Genomic DNA, 13,780 nt, shown 5'->3' with positions numbered 1-13,780 from the left:
CAAATGCAACGACATAAAGTTTTCATGCCTTCTGTATCCAGCTTGAAAAATACTGTAGCATATTAATGTCAGTTTCTAAGAAGCTCTTAGCTATGCTGTAGTGGACAAAAGATTTCCCATGCTGTTGTATTCTTCAGGGGTCATTAGATTATTTTCATTGAATCTGAAGAGCCTTCTGAAGGAAAGGACTCATCTCAAAGAGTATCTTCATCGATATCTCTTTGTCATGGGATGCTACTTTAAAATGCTTCTGCTTCTGTGGGTCACAGTTCTGTGCCCGTCAGAAGGTGAAGACAGTGTTATCTAAAACTTTTTGGGCAATAATGAAACCTAAAAGCATTTTCCTGAAACCCAAAGCAGCTACTGCACAGTTTGGGATGGTGGTCTGTTAAGCTTATGGGGAGAGCTGCTGAGTCCTCTTCAACTATTAACATCTAACTTGCCTGTGGATATATAGTGTGGCGGAAAATGCATTGGATGCTGATGAGGCACCGTCAGCTACAGCTTCCCACAGACATAGAATGGAAAAAAGTCCTGACCATTGTGTTTTCTGACCTCTCAAAAGACAGAGAAATAGCAGACTTGGTAGTTAGAACATTATGACAAATACTAGCTAATAAGCATACCAACATACCTTTTAATATGATCAGTGATTGCACAGAAAATTGAGTTGGAAAAAACAAAACAAACAAACAACCCCTCCCCCCCCCCCAAAAAAAAAAAACAGCTAAACAAAGCATTTGGGTGCTTAAAGAGATCATGTTAAAATGGTTAAAACACACTAAGATGTTGTCCACAGTTTCTAGTAAATAATTAATATATGTCAGATCTCTTAATTTAAAATTCTGTATGGAAATTGTGAGCTTTTAAGAATGAACACTTTCATTGTAGATCCTAACATAAAGGATAAAGTTCATGGTTGTGTGAAATTTGGTATGTGACTTCTGGGTCCTAAATATACTCTAGAGACTTTTTATTTATTTTTACCTTTGCAAGTGTTCCATCTGGCAGCTTATGTTAGTAGCATGATTTTTATACTTTCCAAATTGCAGTGTTTTTCTCTGCTTTGAATTTGGCTATTAAAATGTCTGTTTATCTGGTGTGTGGATTTTCATGTCTCTGAGTGTTTGGAGAAAGAGGTAGATTTCATTGCGCTATGGAAAGTGGGTTTTTGTGTGTGTACACAATAGATTTTTATCAATGATCATTTAAACTTGTGATTTTTGTGGACTTCATGAATCTTAATATTGCCATTCCAGTAAATGGGAATTTTTCTCAGCTAAGCTAATTTTGAGTTTTAGGTATCAGATCAAATAAAAGAAACGATGATCATGGCAGTAACTGCTGGTCTTGTCACTTCAGTCTCTTGTTGGAAAGCTAATTCATAAGACACAAACGCTAACTGTATTCATCCCATCTCCATTAATGGGGGGAAAAATTCCCTTGCTTTTAATTTAGTTTGTGAAAAATCTTGTCTTTCCATCTAAGTCAGCGTATGGTGCCTTTCCTTACTGGTCTGTCGTGATTCTTTCCAGTATCAATTTAGGATAAGCTCTGCACGTGTGACCAGATAACACAAGTTATCCCAAAATGATGAGTTCTGAGGCGAAATGTGCCTTTTGGTGACAATTGGGTAGTGCCAAGGCTGAATATCTCTGTTTCTGTTTTCCTTTTCTTTGTGGAAATCTGAAGCTTTCAGATTAATTTTCCAAATACTCACTTTAAAAATATTTTGATATGATGGAATTATTCAACCATCGTGACCAAATTGTGCTTGTTCTGTTCCTTTTGTACTTCACTTTGTACTGGGCCATAAGAGGATGATTTTTTTTCAGTAATGCTATTAGTGTTTCTGCTTAGATGCACTGTATTTGGTGATCCTCTGTTTTTGTCCTGTGTTGAGGACAAATAATGTTGTTGAATTCCTGACTCTTTCCGTTCCTTCCATCCCACCAAAATTATTTTCTTATATACCTGTTTTTTGTCTTTCATTTTCTCCAATTCAGATCAAGGAGGAAAAAAGCTTTTCTCATGTCTCGTTTTAAAATATTGTAGTGATGATTTATGATGAACAGAATGTGCCTCATTTCAACAGTGTATCGGAGATACATATGTTTACCTCATTCTTCTCAATCTCCTGTATTTAACAGCTTGATATGAATTTGCAGTGTGTCACTTCAGAAGTCCTTGCCTACAGGTTGAAGATGATAATTTTGGTTTTCTTCAAAATCAAAAAATCAAAATATCCTCAAACATTAGTGAGACTTTATCAAGTTAACTTGAAATGCTAATGAGTGCATTGAATGAAAAGTTGTGCATCTTTTTACCATTCAGTTAATATCAATTGTGGTTACATTTGCTGTATCTGTCAACAGTTACTGCTGATTATGGTTGTGCAGATCCAGATTTTTCCAGCCCATAATAGCTCCAGCTGTATAACTCAGTGATGTGGTCTTAAGCAGCCTTGCTGTTTGTGGCATGCTTCAGTCTGAGCTGTTCAGCTGCAAGAGCATTGAGCTCCCCTTCCTCCTGCGTTCTCCCTGCTCAAGCAATTCATGCAAGTGCATCATGGATGCTGAGATGTGTTACTTACTGGTTAACAGTGGAAAACCTCTGGATATTTAGGTGAAGAGAGCTTCCCCTGTCTCTAATGTTTTTACTCCTTCATGCCATTTACTTAGCTGAAGCCTAAAATAATAGACTTGTTCTTTCACATGTCAGCTTGATATTATAGGGATTTATTTAAGCTTTTCAGGATTCCTGAGCATGGCTGATTTGTTTATTGTTACACAGTGGCAAGCTTCTCTTACCAATCCCATTTTTATCAGCCAGATGAGACAGAAGACGCTACAGTGCAGCTAAGAGAACTGTTAAAAGCTCAATATTCCCTATGTTATGGTGCTGAAGACACAAACTATTTATTGCATGATGAACTTAACTGCCAGAATATAGATGATTTTTAAATGCAGTATTATTGTATCCTACAAGGGAAAAATAGCATGGTATTAATGGAGACCAGTAGGAAAAAAGCACTAATGGATGCTGTGTATCCTAAACCATCAGGAGGAATAGCAGGAATCTTCTGGGCCTGTTGAGTGCATTTGGTCTTCCAAAACTCATATATGGAAAATAGTTAATCATTAAAATTGAGCCTTATGCTCAGCATTGCAACAAATTCTTTCATTGACTGACTTAAAGGAGCTTTATGAATGTGTGGCATCAAGCAAGAATCATATTTTCATCCACATATTGGTGAAGGGAGAAATTTGGGTGTGTAGATTATATTATTGCTATCCATATTGGCTTAATGGCTAGTGAACCTGAGTTAGGTCTGTTACACTGTAGTCATTTATTTCTGCCTTTCTCTCCTCCAATAATGAAAGAAGCAAAGAATGAGTCATGAAACTTTTCTGTTTTCCTACTTGAGAAGGACAGTTGTCTCCGCTTAAAAGGAAAAAGGGTAGTTCCCTAGACACTGACTTAGGAAATCTTACGCAGAATTTCACATGAATCTGTGAAATGCGGGGGGAGAAATAGCACTAAACAAAAAATCATCTGATCTAAGAAAGATTCTATAGAGAGCCATTTGGCAGAAAAATCAGTTTCCCTTATTTTAAATCAGTTTTCCTTATTTTTCTAAACGTGTCTTTTGGTAAGACTCTAAAGAATGTTAGAACCAAGGAGAGACCTTTTGAGGTTTTCCTCTCCTGCTTGAATTATCTTTCTTTGAATTTGCCTCCAAGAGTTGGGTTTCATACAATAGTGAACATGTTCTTTTGTTGCTTTGCTCTTCTTGTAATGAATTCATTTCCTGCTTGGCATGTCAAAAATATAAAATCCTCTCAGTAGGATTTTATTTTTATGCATGTAGAATTTATAGCTTCCAGAAAACTTTTCCAGACTAACCATTTTCCTCCAGTGAAAAGACCCACTTAAGGTAGACAAGTTTTCCTTGGTGAGCTTATTACCATTCTTCTTCTATGTGTAATACATCTCTGTTTCTCATTTGTGGTTTTCAGACTAGCTCCTCATCTGCCTTGGTTAAGTAAAGCTCCTAGGACAGAGGATGTCATTACAGGGCATGGCATATAGTTCAATATGGTTTTTATATATATCTGTATTTTTTTTTCTTTTTACTTGGTTGTGCTAGTTGATGTACAAACCCAATAGCTATACAGCTACATCAGTGTGAATATTGTAGAACAGCTGCTGATCTGAAAGAAGGAACCCAGCTTTTCTTAGGAGATCAGCATTGCATGGTGGTTGTGGTGGCTTGAATTTTTGACTATATGAGAGTACCTTTTCTGTAGCGTTCTCATCTCCCTCCAAACAAAAACTAAAAACCAGCACTATTTCTAGGGGACAGGGACCATCAAAACCAGTGATTATCAGATTTTGTTAGTGTTGAAGGGGGTGAATAGATAGGTATTTCAGTGCTGCGGCTATAATGAAGGCAGAATTTGTTAGAATCAAGCAAGGCATTTATAACGACAGTTTAATGTAGCTTGCATTGTTAGTAGAAAGATGCACAGTTAAGTATTTAAATCACATGTTGTATTGTGAGAACTGGGATTTTTCTGCATATTCAGATAAAAGCTTGACTGTGTATAGGGCAAATTATCTGTCTGGTACACATGAAGATGATACATGACTGTATATCTGAATCTGAATGTCTGACCTGTAAGGAGAAGGAGCACTGGCCGCAGCACTGAATAAAGCTAAAATGTTTTACGTGGGAGGAAATAGCAGAATGTGTGACTCAATTCAGTTTTGACCCTAGCTGAAAATGCCACGAGGACTGTTTACAGAAGCCAGTTTACTGGGGAGAGAGTGGGACCCTGGGGCCTCCAAGGGGTCCTAGTTCCTTCTGTGGGACTTGCTGCAGTGCGTGTGCTTTGGGCATCGCTGCAGCGAAGGGTGGAGCTGTGTCTGCCCCGAATATTCGGGTGCATCTGTTCTAAACCATGTCATAATGGACTTTTCTTGCTCTTTGTTTATTAGTGAACTTCTGCAAGATTTGGAAAACTGTGAAAATGACCCTGTGGCTATAGCCGACTGCTTTGTTTCCAAGGTAAGCGACTAGTGCACGAATCTGCAGCATAGTAGCTGTTGCAGAATGGTACAGGAGAATAAGATTATTTTATTCATTTTTGAGGCTGTAATTTTGTCTGTTTGAATGATTTCAACCAAGAAAAAGATAGAAAATTATGGAAAGTGAAGGGATTTCTTTTAGTAAATTGTAGTGATACAGCTCTAACTTGCATTAAAAAAATCAGTATAAAGGTGTTACATTTCTTGAAGAAATGTAGTCTGAACTGGTGGAGTTAATGATCTAGGGGTCTTTTTTAAGGACTTTTTCTGGAATAGCACAGATTCTTCTTCTTCTTTTTTTTTTTTTTTTTTCCCCTCCCAGCCCCATCTTTTAATATAGGTCATTTAGTGTCACAGAAGTTATTCTCTACTTTTTAGGTTGACAAGGCATACTGTATAGCTGAATTTTTAGGAAAGGCAATAGTTTTAGCAGATTCGTGGCCAGATTTTCTGAAATTCTGAGATTCATTTGATAATTCCAGTAATCATATGCTTGTTTAATGTTCTCTTTTAAATGGGGGCAGCCTAAAGTTCCAAAAATTCCATAGGAACTTAAGGAAAAATTTCTTAACAGTGAGGGTGACAGAGCACTGGAACAGGCTGCCCAGAGAGGTTGTGGAGTCTCCTTCTCTGGAGATCTTCAAAACCCGCTTGGATGCCACCCTGTGCCATATGCTCTAGGTGTCCCTGCGTATGCAGGGGGGTTGGGCTAGATGATCTCTAGAGGTCCCTTCCAACCCTAAGCATTCTATGATTCTATGAAAGTTCAACTTGAAGATTCATATTTCAGTGTCTGAAATTCTGTGATTTTGTTTTTGACTATTTGTTATTCTACTACCTATTTCAGAACCAAGAAACTAGTGAGAGCAAAGTGTGCATGAAACCAAATATAGCGTCTTTCATTGTGGGGCAACTCACAGAGCTGGTCAAGAAGGGGAGTGTTGTCCTAACATGTTATAGCCAAGACATATGGGGTGATTCAAGCTATGGGTGCCTCTAACTCTCTGCAGACTTTACCATAGATCGCATGTTTGCTTTGCATCTGTAAAGGCCAATAGTGTCAAGAAATAATGCCATTTCTGAGGAAGGAAGAGAGGAAAAAGGGGATTAATCACTTTCATTTAGATAATCTGACTATAGATGCACTTGCCTTTAACTTGTTTTTAATAAGTAACCTGTGCCATGTTCTGGGCTTTGTCTTGAGCTCAGTACTGCCAGCACCAAGCCCTCATAAAACAAAAGAATTGGTCTGGTAATTGTTTCTAACACAAAAGATTTAAGATTAACTGAACCACTCTGTTTTGTTCAGCATTGTTGTGAGACAGGGATTTCGTTGGAAAGAAAAGTGAGGATACCAGCTTAGCACTGCAGTTTTGCTGGATTACTTGCTTGAGTTGAGTTTGAGCAAGCTGTTATTTATCTAGCAACTGATCCTTTGTAAGCATTGAGGGATATTAGCATTGCCACCACTACTGCAAAAGTAAAAAATATTTTTATTGTGCTGCAATGGGGCTTGTGGCGTGTTGTTATCACTCCAAATAACCTATTTTAACTTGGAGGAGAGAGAATGTGACAAAGGAAACTGCGCAGTCCTGCTTCTGCCATGGAATAACCGCAGGTACACGCTGGGCCCAGCCCTTTTTGTAGAAAAGGGCTTGGGGGTCCTGAAAGTTGAACGTAAGACCGCAGCGTGCCTATGCAGTGAGGACAACAGTACTTTGGGCTGCATTAGCACAGATGTAGTCACGTGTAGAAAGAACCAATTCCCTCTCCAGCACTTGAGAGACTACATAGGGAATAGCGTGACAAATTTGGGGCTTCTCAGGAGGAAGCATTGATCTACCAGAGTGAGCCAGCAGGTCAGGCGACTGGAAAATACAGTGCATGATTAAAAGCTGATAAAGTATTTGAGCCTGAAGAAGAGAGAGCTGAGGGGAAAAGTTATTACTGTCTGCAATTATCTAATGGGAGGGTATAGAGGAATCAGTCACTCTTCCTGAAGGAGCAAAATGATAAGGTAAGAAGCAGGTGACAGGAGCTACAGCAAGAGAAATTCCAGTTAAATTTAATTATACATTTATATATGTGTGTATACAAATATATATTTTCTTTTTAACCATGAAAGAGTGGTCAAATGCTGGAATAGGTTTCCACAGGAGTTATAAAATCTTGATCCTTGGAGACGCATGAGGCAAGTCCCTCAATATAACCCGACTGACCCCGTTCTGAGCAAGAGGTTAGAGTAGATGACCTTCAGAGGTCCCATCAACATAACATTACCCTTAAATATGATGGCTTTACTGATGAGAGTTTTACATGGGTTTACCAGTAAGGGTTCTCTAGTGTCCCTGAGCTCTGTTAGAGCGGTACCTTGCTATGTAAGTTGTTTCTGTGCTGAAGCCCTTTCTGCAATGCCTTTAGGATATTTGCAGATGGCATGATTAGGAGCTGTTAGGTCTTATTATGTGTTTGTAGCTACTGGGACTGCACCTAGCTGAAGTAAGAAGCAGTGAGAATGCAAGTAATGACTGCAAGTCTGGTTTAAAAAAAAAAAAAAGTTACTCATTCATATTGGTCATTTGGAAAGAGTCTCCTGATAAATTTTCTGGCCATTAATTGTAAAATCCATCTGCATATCATTGCCTGTGCTTTTTGTTCCCTGGTCAAATGCTTTTAGCATTTGTATTATTGGCAGGCAACTGCCTGATGGCTCAGAAATTGCTGGAGATTGCAGTCCTAAGAAGCAGCTTTCTAACTTCATCCAGACAAGTGCAAACACTTAAAAGCAAAATCAAACAATACCAAAATACTCCACTGTTCTGTTTTTGGCTGTGGAGATGTCATTACAGTAACTGTTGGCTGTCTTAACAGACTTTGCTTGTCCATTCTTGGTTGCTCATGTCTTCCCAGCATTGAGTAGTGGAAATAAAACTGCCTTTTTTGGAAATATATGATCATTAAATCTGTATGAGACTTTTGCCATCTACTGTTTGATTGCTTTGAGTGTGCTAGATCTTCAAAGTAACTTAAGCACAGGGATAATATAATACTGAAATATCATAACTCACAGCATTAGTTGATTAAAGTAGCTTCACTTGAGTGTTTTTTTTTTCTCTCTCTCTCTCTTTTTTTTTTTTTTTTCCTGCAGAATTCATGTGAAACGACACAAAGCTTGTTTACATGTATAGCACAGAATAGTTATGGTTAAAGTAACCCCGGAGCTTATTGAAACTGTTTTGGAAATATTTGATGTTCATGAAAACATCTTTTACATCTCATGCTTTTAGTGAGTTTAAATTTTTTAGGTCTAGTACTGGTCTGTATTTGACCAACCATGTTGTTGAATTTTAATTAATTGTTCGTCTTTGCCAAATAAAATTTGATGTACAGCAGTTTATACTCCTCTGACCCAATCTTGTGTCATTTCTTATGTATAACAAATGTCTGAGTAATAAAGACAGACTTGTGGCTTGTACTTGTAAGGGAAATGCAATATGCCAAGGATTATCAAATCACATTAGTGCATTTTGAGCACTCATAATCGTGGGTTTAAATTTTTATCCTAACATTTATTTTGCTGAATGACCAAAGTAAATACCTCCTGAAATGGCAGCTCTTATTTGTTGACTGCAGCGATGTCTTTGATGTGAACCAGCCTGTAACATAAAACTCTGTAAAAGATAATCATGTAAAGTTATGGCACTGAATAAATATATAACAACAACATACAACATTGTATTAAATCCCTTTGCTTCTAGATCAATAGCTTACAGGCAAATAGACAATTGGTACAGAATATTTTGTTTGTGTCAGACTATGAATTGCTGCCTTTAAGCATCTGCCCAATATGCAGGTAGCATGAATGGATATTTGCTTAAACAGTGTGGGATGGATGCTTCCCTGAAATAACCTGCCACTGAGGGTAGTGATGTACTAGTTTAGTTTCTACCAGCTGTCGTTCTACCTCTGTTAATTAATAAAAACTCTATTAATTTAATACATTAAAGGTTGTGGAGACATTTTGCTGGTAACTGTAATCAGAGACTGATAAAAAGGGTTCCAGTGCAAGCTCAACTATAGCTTAATTATTCACATAAAAGTTTGTTTATATGTTTTCTTGCCAACTCAAAGGCTTTCATTTTCATTGTAATAATGCCAGTGTTAATTAGAAATTTGAGTTCAGTATTCCACACATTTACATTTAAGCAGGGCTTGTAGAGGAAAGCTTAATTTTGGCAGTTGCTCTTCTCACACAGTACCCTAAAAATTCAGAACATATGTTTTCTGAAACACAAACGAACATTTAAACATAGGGGAGGAGAGAATTGCTTCTAATCTACCATCTTCCTAATAAAAAGGAGATCCAGGCAGTTGGCTTCAGCTTATGCTGTGACTCAGCTTTTGTCTTTTATTTCCTTTTAAAGTGCCTTTTATGGCTATAAAAATGCGCAATGCACCAAGAGTTGAGGGAAGATCAGGGATGTAGCCATGTGTTTGGCATTTCACATCATGTGTAAGAGATACAAAGGGAATTGATTCAAAAATAGAAGACGAGTTAAGTATAGCTGTAGCTAATATAGCTGGTATAATCTTGTGCTTGGCTTTGCTCTTCAGGGTGACTTGTAGTCAATGCAGATGAAGTCTTGGCACTGGTGTCAGTTTCTGCACCCTCCGCCGTAACTGCTTTGGGCCCATTTGGAGTGATTCCAGTCTCCCAGCAGAGATCATTTTAAACCTGGTTTGAAGAGAACTGAAATGACCATAATGACTTTGAAGCTAAGTTAAGGATAAAACTATCCAAAGAAACACTACTGAGCATAGCTAGGGCTTTTCTAACTGTGTGAAAGTATTGACAGCAATGCATGAAATCCATCTCTGTCTTGGCTTTTCTGTTGCTGCTTCTGAACACAGTTCACAGCGTTTAGCCTGCAGAGCTTGTGCGCTGGGGCTCCCAGCAGTACAGTGCTCTCTGCGGAATCAGCTGTAAAGTAGGGACAATCAGCTGAGCATGGGAACAAGAAAGTCCCTTCTGTGAATATGCGGAGGTGCCTGGTGGCTGTGCAGTCTGTGAGAGAATGGCCATCCTGAGCAGGGTGGCTTGCTCACTGAGTCTTGAGATGGCAGTCAAGTAGTTTGGGGAAGATAAACTATAATGTATACTTTAAATCAGTGGAATGGAATCATTTGTCATCAATCACAATGATAAATATTTATCATCAGTCTTCAATCTTTTTCTTTGACCAGGGTTGTTTTGGGGAACAACTAATTGTTAAATTGGATACGTAAGCTGTGTTTAAAAATAAATCTACACAAAATACACTAAATACTTGTTTGGATTCTACCTGCCCTATTGTTCGGTGTTCCCAAGAGATCAGGGTTCTTTTAAATCATGAAGTACAAATTTACGGATACGCTGCTCCCCTTCCCTCTGCTCAGCCCTTGCATGCACATTAATCCTGCTGGGGCCTAAGGAGGATGTGCGGTGCTGATTCATACCAGCTTCTTAAGTTTGAGTCTCAACAATCTTGTTCTGAAGGCAAAATATATGTAATTAACTCTCTACTGGAGCGATGCTCTGTAAAACTAAACACACTCATAGTTTCATGTTTCTAATGAGTTAAGTGTGGTGAAATGAAGCAAGTATGCAGCTAAGGGCAGTTTGATATTTGAGTTGTGTCTCTACAGAAAACAATGCTGTTTGAAAATTTGTTGTTGGTTGAGGACATGAGGAATTTAGTGGTGGGGAGAATATTTTTTTTTCTGGTTAATAGCTAGGCTAAAATTCATTTAAAACAAACAAAAAGTCTCATTTTAAAATAGTTTCAACTTTGGGCCAGAAAAGAAAGAAAAAGTGAAAGAGGTTCTGAAAAAGCTTCTGGGGGTTTCAGACTTGCTGTTGATTTTGTGAGGAATGCAGGCTTAATCCTTTTTGAAAACCTGAAATGTTTGGTCCTGTGTGTGTTGTGTTAGTAGTACTTTCAGTTGTTAAAACTTACCAACAAACTTTTTTTTTTTATCTTGAAACACAGAACAGTCACAGGAGTATGTTTAAGAGATGAAAAAATATATAGTGTGTCTATTTATATATTTTTATACACATACGTACACAAAAATAGTTACAAAGTTTTTCTGATTCTGAGCTTTGTTTATGAAGTAATTCTATAAATGGCATTAGTCTGTGATTGTAGCTGTGAGAATACATCATAATTTGCACCAAAAGTCCTTTAAACAAAAGCTTTGTTTCATGTGTGTATATAAAACAGGTCACTTTTTTCCCATCACACTGAATGTCATCACAATGTTTGCTCTTTAGCACCCTGATTTACTATGAGTGCTAGGTGCACTGTCTGCAGCAGCCTGAGGTTTGTTAATTCATAGTTTGAGCTGAGATGGTTTTTAGCTGTAGCTCCAAGTCCCAAGCGTGAACATTAATAGGTTATGACACAAGCTCATTGTCTTTGGGTGGGGACCCAGGGTGTATGTAAACCACCATAAAAACTAGCCGTAACAGCAAAATTAGCCCAAGCATGAAAGGCTAAGCATAATTGTTTAACTGTGTTTATATCAGGACTAAATTTAACTGCTTAATTCCTAAAATAGGAGCAGTTTGAAGTGACAGAAAGTTACAGCCCACTAGTGAGTAAATAGGGATTGCAGTTCCCTAGAGCAAGAGCAAGGTGTTTTTTTTTTTTTTTTTTTTTTTTAAGAATAGTAGATACTAAAATTCTGTTGGAGATACTGAAATGATCTGCAGTATCTTATGCTTATGTTGAGCAGCACCTAATTTAGATGTGATCTTTAAAAATCCCTGCTCATTGGAAAAATGAATGGTGTAACGTGATTTACAAGAAAAGTGCAAAAAGACGAGGAGAGAAGAGAGGACTGTGGGGGGGAATTTGGAAGAGTACTGGCTGAGCTTACTCCATGTGATGAGTAGCCAAAAATCCAGTGATCGTAGACTCTAGCCTGGGCCAGGCCTTTCGCCCGTGATATTGCTCTTCAGAGCATGAAGTGCAGCCGTTGTCGCTTTCTGGGAGGACAGATATTGGGGGGTCTCTGTTCATGAGCTGCTACGGAGAAGAAAAAACCCTTATGGAGCAAGGCTGTTGTGGCAGTGGATCAGAATCTGTTTTGAAGCTGCTTCAAGTGGAAAGTGGGTGTGTTTGTTACCAGAGAATTGTTCCCTACCAGTCTAGGGTTCAGGAAAGAAAAATGTAATAGATTCTTGGGAACATTTCACAGTCCAGAAGTAATCCTTAGGACACCAACAAGCTGCAGAAATTGTATATCACTTGGAATAGAAGCTGTTAGATGGGAACTTAAACAGAAGGATATATCCAGGGTTTTACGCAGAATAAAACGGTCATGGTTAAGAATGAAGCTTAGGCTGGAGAAGAAAAAAATGAAGCTCAGATGCTGACTCTGGGAAGCTCATCAGTATTAAGTGGGCAACTCGGTTATGACAGACAAGTGTGACAACCCATGTGCATCTAGTTACAAACTATTTTTAGCAGTACCTTTTTGCTTCTGCTGAAAAATCACTTTTGTGGCTTCCAATTTGCATACCTAGGCTGTACTGCAATATGAAAGCACTCACAACAGTTCAAAAATCATATGGTGAGCATATCCTACAAAACTTCTACCAGTCTGCAGGTGTGGGCAACGCAAGGAGTGTTTTTCTGTTTGCTTGTTTTAAGGATGTATCCTTAAGGATGTATCCTTAAAACAAAGTTCTCCAAAATCAGAAAATGAAATTCAGTGAGTTGGTTGATGTTGTGAAGGTTCAGGATCAGAAAATGCAGAAGATATTGTCCTGACATTGTTTTGAACTTTGTCCTTCATGTTAAATCTTTTTATGTAAAGTAAGGAAAAAGCAATAATGCTGTACTATATTAGATACGTTTTTCTTATGTCATATGTGGTCACTGTAATATGGTGTTCAGTTATGAGGTTTTGTTTTGTTTTTCATTCAGATTCGTATCTGATTTTTAAGCTAAATTTCTTGTTGTTTATTACATAAATATGGAAAGGGAATAGGTTGCCTTATCTTCAAGGAAGGCCGTCTCATTTAGTGAGTTTCTGCCTGTTGTGCACACGTAGCTCCTAAGGGATCCACAAAAAGTGATTGAAGAGAATAACTACTGGTAGTGACAACAGTCTCTGAGTGTAAATGTGCTGTACCATGTTTCACTAGAAATTCTCCTCCTTTAAGGAGGGCCTTGTAAATCAAAACAAGTTTAAAAAGTAGAGCTGGACGTAAGTGCGATTGAAGGGTTTGAGTGGGAATTGAAGATACTGAACAGAACACTAGAGTTGTTTTGTGGTATATCAGAAGATCAGCAAAAAAAGCGGAATAAATGCAGGGAGGAAAAGAAAAGATGTAGGGGAGATTAAAATGAATGATACAGAAATATATAAAACTATCCAGTGTGTTTCTTTTTGTGTGAAAGCTCATAGGAGAGAGAAGGTGGGGGGAAACAACCAACTTTGGCTAACTCCTCAAGGGGACAGGAACTTGAAGTGTGGTAGGTGTTTTAGAGACTGTTTACCTGCGTAGGTAGATAGATGAGAGCCCAGGTATGTGGTCAGGAGGTGGAAAAAGAATTGATAAAAGATGCTTTTGATACATCAGTAGGGGAGAGGTTAGGGGATAATCGGAATAATAGCAACAAAACAACAAAAGTACAGC

General features: G+C 38.1%; 1 protein-coding gene across 1 annotated transcript in view; it reads left to right on the top strand.

The window, feature by feature from the left end:
- Positions 1 to 13,780, top strand: part of PLEKHG1 (pleckstrin homology and RhoGEF domain containing G1) — a 123,420-nt gene that overhangs the window by 91,412 nt on the left and 18,228 nt on the right. Inside the window, exon 5 of the mRNA XM_088537060.1 lies at positions 5,002 to 5,071. Within this exon, the coding sequence (XP_088393186.1) occupies positions 5,002 to 5,071 (70 nt within the window). The remainder of the gene's footprint in view (positions 1 to 5,001; positions 5,072 to 13,780) is intronic.

Source organism: Tinamus guttatus, unplaced genomic scaffold, assembly GCF_059628265.1.
Source record: "Tinamus guttatus ecotype Peru unplaced genomic scaffold, ASM5962826v1 Tinamus_guttatus_pri_ptg000716l, whole genome shotgun sequence".
NCBI classification, from domain to species: domain Eukaryota; kingdom Metazoa; phylum Chordata; class Aves; order Tinamiformes; family Tinamidae; genus Tinamus; species Tinamus guttatus.
This window is presented reverse-complemented; position numbering and strand designations above follow the sequence as displayed.